The sequence below is a fragment of the Lissotriton helveticus genome, chromosome 3_1, assembly GCF_964261635.1.
Source record: "Lissotriton helveticus chromosome 3_1, aLisHel1.1, whole genome shotgun sequence".
Taxonomy (NCBI): Eukaryota; Metazoa; Chordata; class Amphibia; order Caudata; family Salamandridae; genus Lissotriton; species Lissotriton helveticus.
In genome coordinates, this window is record NC_136061.1 from 272,710,051 (window position 1) to 272,724,835 (window position 14,785).

The 14,785-nt window shown below is 46.4% G+C and overlaps 1 protein-coding gene across 4 annotated transcripts in view; it reads left to right on the forward strand.

Annotated features, from left to right (window-relative positions):
• MYO19 (myosin XIX) overlaps positions 1–14,785 on the forward strand; it is a 580,271-nt gene that overhangs the window by 503,981 nt on the left and 61,505 nt on the right. For all 4 annotated transcript variants that reach the window (XM_078679796.1, XM_078679798.1, XM_078679795.1 and 1 more), the window contains one exon: positions 265–603. In XM_078679796.1, coding sequence (XP_078535922.1) covers positions 265–603 — 339 coding nt within the window. The remainder of the gene's footprint in view (positions 1–264; positions 604–14,785) is intronic.

Genomic DNA, 14,785 nt, shown 5'->3' on the forward strand with positions numbered 1-14,785 from the left:
GTGCCAATGTGCAAGCAGTGAACACCAATATGCGCGCGCAGTTCTCTTTCAGAAAAACACCTGCACATTTTCCTTTTTTTCTACACATGGCACAAACCAGTGGTTTTGTGCGTACCAGACGCAAAAAGATCAATCATCTGCTTTTAAGAGGTTAACAAAAGTGTTAATTATACATTTTAATTATGAGTCTTCCTCCACATCCGTAGAAAGAAGTCTAGTCAGTAAATACTGTAAATTGAACTCATTTTTGTGTTTTCACTTCAGGAGAAAATGGAGGCCTTAGCAGAGATGGAACTTGACAACACCAGTGATGAGTTTGGAGCACCTTTTTCTTCTGTTCCTGTATCACCTGTTAGAGTTCCTCAGACCTCCTCAGGTCGCTCAATAGACAAAGTGTGGACGGAAAGTGTGATCAACCAGTTCTGGCCCATGGGACTGGTCTTATCAACTGCTCCAGCTATTAGAAAATCTGTCTCAATGGAGAGATTTCACAGAGACCTTTCCCTACTGATGTGCTTGAATATAGTGCATCGGAATAAAAGTTACAAAATGGAGTCCAACCGTTCGGACCAGGGAATCACATCCATTCGGGCCTTGCCACAGGTAACTTACTAATATTCTTAAGTGGATCACATCAAGTTACAGAGCTCGCTTGTTCACTGTCACTAGGTTTTGTTGCCTGTGGCAGGTAGGCCAGCTCCTGTGTCCATCTCCTGCTGTTCATATCAGAAGGCCATGTGCAGAGCAGGAAGGACTAACTTTAAAGAAAAATAACTAACGCTGTTAAAGTGAAGTTATTGTTACCGAACAAACCACAGAAATAAGCCAGTTGTGATATGTTCCACAAACCATAACTCGCACATAACTTGAGCACCAAATGCAATGCAGTGCAATGCAAACAATAATTTATGCATCAGATGGAATACGTATGACTTTACTGTATTAATTCCAATAAGGTGCAACAGGTTCAAGTGCACTGTCATTAAATAACACAATACTGAAATCAATAAATACTACATTCATAGACATCTCATTCATAGTATTAATGGTAACATGATTTGAAATCTTTTCTGTAAGATTAATTATGAAATTTTAAGCAACACTTGACATATCAAGGATGAAATCAAAACCATTTAATTTGGTGTGAGGGTTATGGTTTTCATGGCTATTGTACGAGTTATGGATTGTGGAACTAACCATGTTTGTTAATTTCAGTGGGTTTTCATTTCTGTTATGTCATCATAATTTCACTTTATTTGTGATTTTTTAGCAAATATATTTATTCATTTGTGTGTGGCAATGTAGCTGGAAGGCCAATATACTGAATGTCCACCTTGCCATAATATGTTAAGTTGTGACATTCTTCACAAACTATAAAGGTCTGGCATAGGAGAGTGCTTTTTTATTTCTCAGGCGTGATTTTCTTTTCTCTAAAGAGGTATATGAATCATCTCCACCTTTGGGAAGGGAAAATAGATCTTGTACAGTACATTAATCTAAAGTGAGCTAAACATTATTAAACAGGGCACACAAATTAGAGCCGCTGACCCTAGCAGAGTTGGGTAGGTTTGTATGCTCTCCAAGTCTAAAGTTTATCTGTGTTATTTGAGCCTATCTGATGACTTCTGTCCTCTGCTCAAACACTCATCAGTAACCGCTCTGGTGTTGTCTCACCTCCCAGTTAACTGAATTGCATTGTTGTCATTCTTAATAATGTGTGATCACCATGATAGATGCATACCAGTAATACGTTTTTGATTCTTACTTAGGTGGTGGTAACCGCAAAAACTTCTTCAAACATTAAAAAAGAAAAAATCCTTTGGGAATTATTACACATGCTTTTAAAACGTCTGGAACAGCGAGACTTCTGTATGACTATTTTCCCATCATGCCTGGTTCTGGAGGATGGGACAATACATTTACATATAATAGAACATGAAAACAAATGTTGTACACTTGTAGGGTGGACGCATATATTTAAGTTGAATGCCTTTGGAATGATGGTGTGCATCCTAAAGGGTGTCGTCTTTGAACCACATCTCTCTTGTCTGGCTTGGGAGCAGAGATGTTCCTTATATGTGAATTGTTGGACATCTACCTCCATTCTCTTTGAGTACATTTCAACTGTTCAGATGTCATACAAGCAATCAAGGGAGATTTTAATCACTATCTAGAGAGTTAGCTTAGTTAAAAGGGCCTATGTTGAAGATTGTTATGATTTTATTTATTTATTTGAAACGTTTTATATAGCGCTGGCTAGACCCTGAGGTATCAGAGCACTTTACACGAGTTACAGTGAGTTACAGGTTACATATTTACATCCGTTAAATCCAAGAGTCACAGGGGGAGGAGGCGGGGGAGGGAAAGAAATACACAACGGGGAAAACGAAGAAAACAATGTCAGATGTCTGACTGGGTAGGTGACGGCCGAGGGGGTGAAACCAGGGCCAAACTCCTTTTCAGCTGCATATGACGGCTCCACCGGGCATCGGCCAAGGTAGCTTGTGCATCGAGGTGAGTACAAACAGTTTTGGTATCTGCCCAGGGGGCGTCGTCAAAGGTTCATAAGAAGTTCCATCAAAGATCCATCAGGTAAGGGCCATGTTGATTCTGGCTCTGTGGAACACTTCCACACTTTCCTTTCGTCCAAGGATACCGGTGGGGATGACTCAAGATCGCCGACTCTATATGTGGGATGTGAAGTTGCCTGGATTGCGCTATGTCGTCCGCCATTTTGAATGACCCAGCAAAGTGATGTCCACTGGTCTCGGTTGGCCGCCTGACGCTCGGGCAAAAACTGGCAGCGAGCTGTGTGACCGACCGAGCCAGCACTCCGCTTCAATAGTTGTTCCTGGCAGACCTCTACTTGAGCCTGGAATTCGGGCTCCTCATTGGGTTACTGGCGGAAAAGAGAGACGCTGCTTGTTAGCGACAATGGCGGGAGCAGCCCGGTAGCGTTAGCGCTAGATATGCATTAACGGCAACCACGCATGGCGGCCGGGGTCCGGGCTGGTCACAGGGCAGAAAAAATTGGCGGCTACAAAATGGCGCCGGAGATCCAGTGGTACCGGTAGCCTCAGATCCCCCCCACACAACAGTCAGGTGTTCTGAGGTGAAAGATCTGCCTTCCAGGTGCTTGCCGTCGGGCTCCGGTCAGGTACTCTAGGACGCCGGCCGATCGTAGCTGGCAGGGGCTCGTAGTCCAGTTCCTCCGGTAAAGGGAAGGATCTTTGTGGATAGTGCCTGCATGCCAGGACACCCCTCAATGCCAGGATACAGTGGTTCCAGTAGTCCCCGTCCCCCTCCACATAACAGCCAGGGGACCTCCGGGGCATAGGAGAAAGATCTGCCTACCAGGTGCTGGCCGCCGGGCTCTGGTCGGGTCCTACAGGACAAAATGGCGCTGGAGATGCAGTGGCCTTCAGTGATTTCTTCTTAAGTTCACCATTCATCACCTTTGTTGCCTGGAAATCCAGAGCTTCCTTAACGAGGAGACCATTTAAAAGCAGACGTGAATCTGGAACTATACTCTGATATTTCACCAGCCTCTGATGACTCCTAACGAACATCCAGTGTGCTAAGGTGTGATGTCCCCTCCTAAACCTACAGGTTTCAAACCATGTTGTGACTGTAGAAAATAAATATTAGGCATAAACCTGAGTCTCTCATGTTTGGGCTCAGGGTACAACTTTCAGTTATGTGAAGAGTACGCCCTTAAGCACCTAAAGGCAATATGTGGCCCGAGAACCAAAGCTGTACATTACTGAGCACAAGAAGTAGTCACGGACTTTGCATGAGTCCTAACCTTGCTCCAAGTTGAGAACGTGGACCTGCTCCCGAGGATGTTGCTCCAAGAGTCTAATTTGCAGTCAAAGTCCTCTGGTAAGTTAAAGTTGCAGTCCAAACAACATCACAGTGTGAAGCGGGACTTGACCACATCCCACCATTCTCTATCTCAAGAGAAGGTACGATGTACAATGTCAGTAGGTCTAATCCCCCTCCCCTGATCTCCAGTTGCGGAGCAGAATCCTAAATTTGTCCTAGTATGCTCCGAATTCCCTGGGCCATTGGTGAGGCTGCAGCATATCAAAACTTTTAAGGAGGTGATGTTGCAAATATTTGGCACTCTTCCGGCTCTCTGGTGTGTGGTGGCACACCAGAGACCGGTGAGTCACCAATGTCCCGCAGGGGCCCTTAGTCTGGTTACCGCTGGGGGATCTGTCCATGGCTCCATCTGACCTCCTTGGCTGTGGTACAGACATTCACCCTGGCTCCAAGAACTGTGTCAGTTCCTCCCTTACTGATGTCGGTACAGATGGGTCCGGAGCTGGATCCGGCACTGGTTCCGATGTCTGACCGTGAATTGTGTTCATCATGATCCCAACCGATGTTGTGCTACAAAATTACTACAGCTCAACAGTCACTATCCCAGCCTGATTCTAATCCTATGCTCCTATTAGAGGAGGCATTCCCCTAGATGCTTCATTATGGTTTTTGGCTCTGACTCTGACCAGAGGTTGCCACCACACACAGATGATGATGGCGGTTATGGAAATGTTTTACCCCCTCGTTATGATAAATACACTTTTTACATGTTCTTACAAGAGGCTATTGGGCTTGAAACTTTCCCTGATACAGGTCTGAGATCACCATGTGGACCTCCAAAGTATGAGAGTGCTTCTTTTGCTATGATAATTCAATATGCAGCTGAGGTCTTGAACGTACAGCTGCCCTTTATTGAGGTTCAGACAAATGTTATTGTGGAAATCTTAGTCTGGGCCTCCCACATCGGAGCCCTTGTTTCCGTTCAATGAGGCACTCACTGACACCTTAACTGGCACCTGGTCAAAACCTTGTTCCTTCACAAAAAAAACATGAGAGGGCAATAAACTGCAGGGTATAGCGTTTAAGTTTCAGAAGAAGCAAGTCTAAATCCAGCTACAACCAGTCGATAGCAAAAAGTCCCCGAAAGGGATCACAAGAGGTGTTGCCATCCGTGCTTGCAGGATTTTCGAGCAGGTTGAAATAATTCCTGTCTGTTAAAACATAAACAAGGATTGCAGATGGGTAAATGGAGCAGAGTAAATAATCCTCTATTTTAGCACGCTTGTTGCAAACTGTCGGGGAAGGAGAAGTATCCAAACTGATATGGGTGGGCTGATGTAAACAAATAAGAAAAACTCCTGCTCAGGTACGCTATTTGCAAACTGTCAAGAGGGAGAAAAAAATCTCAGCTGATATGTATGGGTTGATATGGATAGATAAGAAATCTCCTGCTCAGGTGCGCTATTAGCGAGTTGTCGAGCGGGATAGCAAAATGATGTGCTGCCTTCCTCTCCCGGAAGCAAAATGATGTGCTGCCTTCTTCTTCGGGAGAAGAAGAAGGCAGCACATCATTTTGCTATCCCGCTCGACAACTCGCTAATAGCGCACCTGAGCAGGAGATTTCTTATCTATCCATATCAACCCATACATATCAGCTGAGATTTTTTTCTCCCTCTTGACAGTTTGCAAATAGCGTACCTGAGCAGGAGTTTTTCTTATTTGTTTACATCAGCCCACCCATATCAGTTTGGATACTTTTCCTTCCCCGACAGTTTGCAACAAGCGTGCTAAAATAGAGGATTATTTACTCTGCTCCATTTACCCATCTGCAATCCTTGTTTATGTTTTAACAGACAGGAATTATTTCAACCTGCTCGAAAATCCTGCAAGCACGGATGGCAACACCTCTTGTGATCCCTTTCGGGGACTTTTTGCTATCGACTGGTTGTAGCTGGATTTAGACTTGCTTCTTCTGAAACTTAAACTCTATACCCTGCAGTTTATTGCCCAGCAAAATTGAAATGAGAATATAATCTACCTTCTACTGCGCCCTGATGAAGGAATACTGTATACTGGCACTGTTTCCGAAACGCGCGTCGGCGTTTTCTCATGTTTTGTGGTTCTAAATGTGTTCACAGTGTTCTGTTTTGAGATATATGATGATGGCTGTATGTATGTATGCCTGGAAGTATGAGTTGTTTTTTTGTATATAATGTTTCTTCTCCTTCTGTGCTGGGCTAATTTTGCTATGTATTCTATGGATGTTGGAAAAAATTCTATTTGAAGAAAAAGAAAAAAACCTTTTATGAATGTTTTTCTAGTGATTAACACATGAATATTAAATTAAATGATTTGATACCGTATTAGTTTTCCGTGGGCAATTGTCAAAATGATTTTGAACGCTTAGTCCTCTAGAGTTATGGGAACTTCCCTCTCATGTTTTTTTTTGTGATTGAACTCCCTGGTGGGTTGTTCCCCTTATCCTTGCTTGAGGTTCAGGGTCCCTTGTTGTTTTTCTACTCAAAACCTTGTTCCTGCCCACTAGTGAAAATGCAGCTGGCTAGACATCACAGACCGGTGCCCTGTGACCCTGATTTCCTCACTAAATATCCTGCGTCTGAGAGCCTGGTTGTACAGGCTTCAACCAGCAAATTAAAACCCACTGCATTTCCCATCACTCCCTGGAATAGGGAGTCTACGAGGATTGAGGGATTTGGAGAACTGATGCTCTCTTTGGCTAGCCTAACATAGAAGTTGGTCAGTACAGTTTGTTTGTTGGGCAGATAAATGCATGCCATTTGGGCCATGACCAGCGAGAATTACTAGTAGTCCCAGAAAACTGCTGTAGGACATCTGTGCATGGCTTCAAGATGGCTCAGTTAGTGATTCAGCCTGCCCTTGATACTACTGATTGTCTGGGAGGGGCAGTTGGCACTAGTGTGGTGCTACATCACCATGCATGGATGTGTGCTACTGGATTCTCTAGAGACATACAGGCCCTTCTCATGGATAAGACTTCCAATGGCTTACCCCTTGCGCGGTAAAAAAGCTGATTGTGCCTTCGAATGTTTCAAAGAGAGTAGGGCATAGCACGAATCTTAGAGGAACACCTTTCAATTCTGTTTCAAGAGGTTTGAGTGTTTCTCTCCAAAGGAACCATAGAGAGGGTTCCGGACTCAGAAATAGTGGAGGGTTGATACTCTTGCTTTTTCCTCATACCCAAGAAGTTTGGGGGCCTTCGCACATCTTAGATTGTTCTCTGAATGCCTTCCGCAGGATTGAAAAGTTCAAAATGCTCATGTTGGTTCAGATTCTATCTGCCCTGGACCTGAGTGATTGGATAGTGTTCTTGCACCTGCAGAATTTGGTATTTTCATATACACATCCTGCAGTCCCACAGATGTTACTTGTGGTTCAAGTTGGGTCAGGAGCATATCCAGTTCGCCGCGTTCCCTTTCAGCCTCTTCAGTGCCCCTCAAGTGTTCTCTAAAGTAATGTCAGTGAACACAACTCCTCTTGAGAGGTCTAGAAATCCGTTTTCACCCACCTTGATGACTGGCTGTTGAAGGTGTGTTTGTTACAGTAAGTTGTAGACAACCTTCTGACCAGGACAAACTTCCCACAATCATTTAGGTTTACGATCATCTATGAGCTGAAGTTGCACCGGACTCGTTTGCAGAGGTTACCTTTATTGGAACTCTCCTGGATATGGTGCAGTTCATGGTCTTCCTTCTGATGCAATGGGTTCAGGACATTCAGGCTATAACTCTGTTGTTTCACTCTCTGACCTTGATCTCCCTAAGGGCAGCTGTAAGGCATCTTGGCCTTTTAGCCTCCTCTTTGTTGATTATGCCAGGTGGCATATGCAGGCTCTGCAGTGGAATTCGAAGTTCTAATGGACCCTGCACCAAGTAGACCTGTCAGATATCATTCAGACTGTGAATGTGCATGGTCTGCAGTGGTGGCTGCTGACCTTATTTCAACTGGTAACAGGCCCCTCTCCCTTACCCTCTTAGAGCTGACCGATTCTTCACTGCCTGGTTGGGGAGGTGACCTCTAGGAGATAGGGATCGGAGGACTTTGGTCTCTGCCAGAAACCTGGCTCCTTATCAATCTGTATGGGTTTCAGGACATTTGTCTGGTATTGAAGGCTTTCCTGCCATGCATAAAGGTGAGGCTGGGGCAGATTCTCATGGACAGCACCACCATGCTGTACTGCAACAAGTAGGCAAAGTGGCGTCCTAGGCCAAGAAGCTCTGCGCCTCTGGAGTTGGCTGGAGCATCAAGGCATTTCCCTGAGCATGAACCATCTGGCAGGACCCTTGAATACTACAGCAGAGAAGCTCAGCTGGGGGCATCTGGCAAATCACAAATGGCCTCTACATACTGAGGTGGGCCAGGACATCTTCCGGCAGTGGGGGGTACCTTGGGTAGAAATTTTTGCCCCTTTTTATTTATTATTTTTTTTTTTTTTAAAACCTTTATTGAAAGACACGTATAATTACAAGCGCTGGCCTACAACCACAGGGGCCGGCCGCAAAGTCAGGAGAATCAAAATAACAAAGCAATGTATACGATAGGGAGAATACAGGATGGATGCAAATAAAGTCGTTACATCGCCAGCGCCAGGATAAAAGAGGTTTCATTTTACATTATATAAAGGAGGCAGCAACCATATCTACCAGCGCGTCATGCAACATATACAGAAAAGAAGGGGGGGGGCGGGAGGGAAATAGCCCCCCACGCAAGCAGACGACCACAGTAGGGCAAAGCCCAAAGACCTCACACGCCCATACCAGGTGCAGAATAGAGGAAGAATACCAGCAAACAAATAAAGTGGACGCCACACGTACAGCCCACCCGCCCCGAAAAAGGAGAAAGTGCAGACGCTAGCGAAACAGAGGAGTAAACACCAAGGGACATAGCCCACCCCCTAGAAAAAGGCAATAAAGGGACCATAGAATAAAACAAACTAAAATAACAAACACCCCCCCACCCTACATCACTGTAATGGCTACGGCCTACCCCACTAAACAGCGTGCCTGTCGCCCAGAGTCACCCGAAATATAGAAAAAGAGAAAGGGAATTATAACGAAGAAAGAGAGGGGAATAGGAAAAGGAAACAGAGGATAAGGAAGAAAGAGAGAGGAGAGGAGCCAGCGACCGAGACATAAAACACTACCCCCCCGCAACAATAATGCACTAATCGAGGTCGAAAAGGAGAGTCAAGAAAAGCCTACACCGGGATGTAAACAGGAACCATCCAGAATAACGAGGCCCGGAGATGCCATGTAAAAAGGGTCCCACAGGCATCCGGGCACGATCACCCCTGTCCACTTTTATGAAGAGTCGAGCTTCCCAACCCCGCCACAGCCAAAAAACAGCAGAACACAGTGGGTCCACACCAGTCAGGAAAAGCCGGTGGGATCTCCGCAAAACACCGTCCCGGCAAACCAGAAGCAACCAGGAGAACTCGGCAGCAGTCAGAATGCAAAAGTTCCTCAAGGATCCATGTGACCAAGCACAGTATCTGAGCCGTCCAGCACGAAGCAAAGAAAACAGGATGTAGAAAGCACTGCAGCATCGGCACCGGGTCCGCTAGATCCCATAGAATCGAGCACCCAGCCGGAGATCCCAGCACAGCCGCCGGCGAAGTTCCAGGCAGTACAATTCGGGGAGACGACACTTCGTCACAAAATGGCGGAGCCACCATGGCAGCTATCCGCAATTCCATGGCTCGACATTTCAAGGACAGGTCGATCCACAGAGCAGACAGGGCAAACAAGATAGCACTCCGAGTAGGGGCCGCCCAAACCACGCGAGGGCTGGAGAAAGCAAATGCGGCAGCCTCCCTGTCTCCAGGAGAAAGACACCCCGAGGGGCCATCCGCCATCTTAAGTGCAGCACCCTCCGCCATCGCCACAGGTTCTTCCAAGTCCACCAGGAGCACCGGCGGCCCCAGGGCTCACCGCCAAACCGCGGCGGAAGGCGCTCGGCGGAGAAAGGAGAGTCACCAGAAGAACGGGCGTGCTCCCCACAGTACTCGGGGGGAGCCCAGCACCGGATCCCGGTCGGGATTAACAACAGGAGTGGGTTTCTCACTTGAGGGGTGCCGGACAGCGCGGCTTCTCCTCTTCGGGCCGGCAGGCTAACGGACATGCGGGGTGGCCCACCAGCGGGGGCGGGTCCGCCCCGGGGGTCCCGGCCCGCGGCTCTCAGGCTCCCACCATCGGGTCTCTCCACCGGTTCCGGACCGCCGGCACTCCGAACATCTCCGGGCAGGCACAGCACTCGAGGCCCCGCCGAAATCACTGCACGCCAGAGCCCCGGAGAAGGATGGTAAGTGACGGCTCTTCCTCAGTGACCAAATTCGGAACACCCCGAACAGGATGAAATACAGGATAGGTGGCGGGGAGGAAGAGATCACGGAGCGAGGCGGTTATGCGACCGTTCCGATCGCCATCTTGGCTCCTCCCCCCTATTTTTGCCACTTTGAACCCACAGTGTTACACGTTTTGCACGATTGAGATCTCAAGAAGGCACTCTTAAGAGATGCGCTGCGGTTAGAATGGGACATGGGTGTTCTCTATGCCTTCTTGGGCTAGGCTCTCATGCCTGTTGTGAAAAATATCAGGACTGATCAGGCCAAGTCATCCTAGTTCTGGATTGGGCAAAGAGAGTGTGGTACCTGGAACTTCTGACAATGAACATGTGCCCTCCAATCAGGCAAACACTGCAGGAAAATCTTCTCTTCACAGAAGCAGGGCATGGCTCACCACCCGCACCTGCACTCTCTACTCCTCCATGCGATGAGAATGAGCAACAGCAGTCGGCTGCATTTGATCTGCCACCCAAAGCTTTGGCTGCCAGCCTTGCTACTAGGTGCTCTTTAACAATGTCCTTTTATGCCAGGATCTGGGACAAATGTATGGATTATTGTGGAGTCCGCAAGACTGACCCTTTTACACGCCAAACTGTTTGATGCTTTATAGCTCATGTCTTTGGATCAGCAAGGCCTTGTAATGGGAACTACATTAAAAGGTTATTTGTTTTCCTTTTTGGCTTTTTTGCATTTGTCAGACAATCTATTCATGTTTAAATCATCTGTTGGGATGAGGTTCATTAAAGGTTTGACACACGTTTCCTCCGAAATAGTTTGTGATGCCACAGTGGAACCTTAACTTGGTCTTGAATGCACAGCTGCTCATTGGGTCTTCTTACCTAAATGACTGTCTTCCTCCTTGCAACCTGTCCAGTTTGTCACATGAGCGAACTTCAGGCACTATCGGTGTAACCGCCCTACACCACCCCCTTTTCCGGACAAACTGGTGCTCAGGACTTACGTGGGGCCATTTTGCCAAATGAGTCTTTTCTGTGGTGGGCAATCCATCACTCTCCCAGTTTTATTTGCCCCTCCTTCCTCTTTGAAAGATCTTTGAAAGAGGAGGAGAGACTCCAAAAGAGCCTTAAGCTTTAACATTGATAGTACCAAGGACGATCAGCTTTTTGTGGGTTTCTCTGGTGCAGAGAAAGGTGAAGTCTGTGCAGATAGTCCTCTGAATTAAGGGTTGCTACACACTGGCCAAACAGCCTCTGGGAAGAACTTTAGTGCCCTTCCAACAGGGCTAAGGCTGCTACTACTGTATTGGCATTGGGAATGCCTGTCCATGACATCTGCCAGGCTGTGATGTGGGCGTCTGTGCACATGTTCATGGGAAGGATATTTCGCCTATTCCACAGACCTTCCACCTCTGGGAGGACCTGCTTTAGTATCTATTTTAAAGGAGAGGAACATGCTGTTTGAAGTATTTATTAGAAGAACAAGTTACTTAACTTACACAATGCTCTTTCTGGTGGATACTCTATCCAATGCAGATTACTCATTGCCCTCTTCACCTCCCCGTTCTGTGGAGTGGCCTCTTTTTATCATCTGAAAATGGAAGTTAGAGTTCTGCACATTGCTGTCAACAATTGTTTTATGCTCTGAAAAAATTAAGCAAGAAACGGACATCTGAATGCAGGGTGGAACTTATATGTGGCTCTGCCCCCTAATATTTAGGGTGTTGATGAGCCATTCAATGCCACTTAGCGGTACACTGGAGTATTGCTTAAAATGCTTCCAGGTCCTGTCTGGTGCCTGGGAAATTTTCTAAAGGCTAGGAATCTGCGGTTAGAATATCCATCAAAAAAAGTATTACCAAGTTAAATAACTTGATCTTTTTGTCAGGAATTTCTAAAACAAATTCACTTAGGTATATTGCCGGTACCATCCTGAGAACTAAACAGATTGCCACAGTTTGAATTAATCTACAGTTTTGTGACTTCAGCCAAAAGCAGACGATTATTAAGAGTACTTTTGAGCCCTGAATCTTTCACAGACTTTTTCAGGGATGGGTGCATGAAACACGCTTACTTAACTCCTGAATTCCATATAAGCCAAATGTTACTTGTCAGATTAACTTGAAAACTTTGCACAAAGTTATGCGAAATAAACAATTACACATCTCACAGGAAAGTTCTTCTGATGGATAATGCAGATTCCTCACCTTGTGTATAGATATTAATGCAGTACCTCCCACCGTGGTGGGTCTGTACGATTGTTCAGACTAAAAAGTCCTGCAAAAGCAGATGGGCAAAATCCCCATCCCAGCAGACCAAACTGTCAAGGCAGTAGTGCTTTTTGAACTTGTCCAGTGGTACCCATGCAGTTGCTGCCAGATATTCAGTACAGGCACGCTGTGTGCCAGTACAATGGTAGCAACCATGACCTTGTTTGAATGAACCTTCAGACCTTCTGAAGGCTGCTTCTTAAAAAAAGAGTATAATCCATTGTGCAATGGTCTATTTCTGGACAGCGTTGCCCTTCTTTCTGCCAGATAACCCCACGAAGAGCTGATAGTCCCCTAAATGTTCCTTACCATGGCCAAAGTAAAACCCCAGTGCTCTTTTGGAGTTCAAGCAACAGAGTTTTTTATTCTGAATCGAGGTATGAGGCACAGCATCAAAGAAGGTCATAAGAGTTCATGGCTCATCTTTCGTGTAAAGAGTAGGAATGCTACTTGAGCCCTTAACACCAGTTTGTCTGCAGGGGGAGGGGGGGGGGGGGGTGTGCTACAAGGGAGATGAACCAAGATAGCCTTAAGCTCACTCACGCATCTTGCAGATGTTAAGTTGAGGAGGAGCAATGAACAAACGTGCATTGGTTCATGAGTAAAGTAAGAACCAGATTTAAGTCCTACTTTGGTATTACACAGTACTTAGGCAGAAACCTATTGTTTATGGCATGTGTAGCTATAGGTACACATGCTGTGCATACTGCTTCCATGTGTTGGGCTCGGACGTGTGCAACTAGTTTTCATTCAAAGAAGTCTCTTCGAGTCATGAGGTGTGACAAATGCACGTATCATAGGTAAAGCCCATGGGCATCAGGTTGATAGATTGCTTTTCTCCAGCGTCTGGTTCAGACATGTATACGGAAGCTCCGGTTTGACGGTGCGTGTTCTTGCCGGGCTTTCAACACCGTCCCTCGTCGGTCGAAACAATCCTGCTGTTTGTTGGTTTCCGCCGTCTGGTGTTGCTTTGACTCTCACAGTCGATAAACTCTCCACATCGGGGCTTTGCCTCTCTCGACTCCCATCTCTGACAGCCGAGAATGTCCACATGATGGAAAGGACTGCTTTTCAATTCTACCCAACTTGCCATGCCAAGTACACCAGGACATACTTGCACGAAGTCTCTAACTTGTGCTTGTTCCCAGACCATTGAGAGAAATGCAGTGACGTGTGTGGCATTTAGCAAAAAAAAGACACTCCGGAACCGTAGGGCGCGATGCATTGCCTCAGCTTCAATGGTGCAGTGATGTGAAGAGGACGACACCCCAGACATTATTTGCGTAGGTGAGGAGAAAGTTCTGCAGCAGCCGGACACGTCTGGAGCTGAAGTTGAATAGGTTTTCTCGTCAGTCCGATGTCGAAGCTGAAGGGGCCCCCATTGGCTAAATGCCTGTTGCCGAGGGCTGCAGAGGGTCCTGCTATCTCCCATCCTTCAGAAGCACCATCTTGGAGCTCCCATGCCTTATCCAATGGCTCCAGGCTGCCACTGCATCATATTCTGCAACAAACTACTGAGCCAGACACTACACCCTCGTTACCCTCTGTGCCATAGTCCACTTCGAAACCTCGCCCAATTGACGTTGACCGCCACTTCAGTGCCGAATCCAAAAATTTCAGAACCGAAATACACTTCGGGCATTCTGGGCACCAACCTTCTTCGGTTCCATCCGGGCCATCACCGAGGAGCTCGACCAGCCATCCTGCAATGGCTTCAGGAACATCTTGATGCCGATTAGCAGAGTATCCACATTCAGCCGGCCACAGGCCAGTTTCTGTCCAACTATCTAAGGACTACATCACTCTCTTAATAGAAGGCTTACTTTTGAGGAGGCCCTCAACCCTCCTTCAGAGCCAATGCCCAAAAGCCTTGGTGCCTGGACAGAGGCATTGTTACTGCCTGGTCCAGGCTTCTCCGACAAATACCTCCTGAGCCAGCGGTAACTCTCCAACTACCTTTATGTAGCTTTCCTGTTTGCAGCCCTGCCTACTATGTCAGAAATTTTTGCTTGACTGAATTAACCACAAATAAAAATCGTGTATTAGAGAGGAAAATGTGTACATTTTCAGTACTCACTAGCTGATGTTTGGAGAAAAATAGCTTCTTTTCCAAAATATATTTACATTTGATACGGCGTGATAATTCATGTGGGGTTGGGGAGGGGAGACTTATTACCTTGGTGCCGGGGGGTACTGCTGCTATGGTTGTTATACATTACCTATTTAAAGTCATTCAATACTGACAATGTCTTTTTTACATTACTGCTGGCCATCCTGCCTACAGCACTGACGTGTTTAATGCATGTAAACTTGCATAGGGTAACCACTGCTATAACCTTGTCGGATTGTGG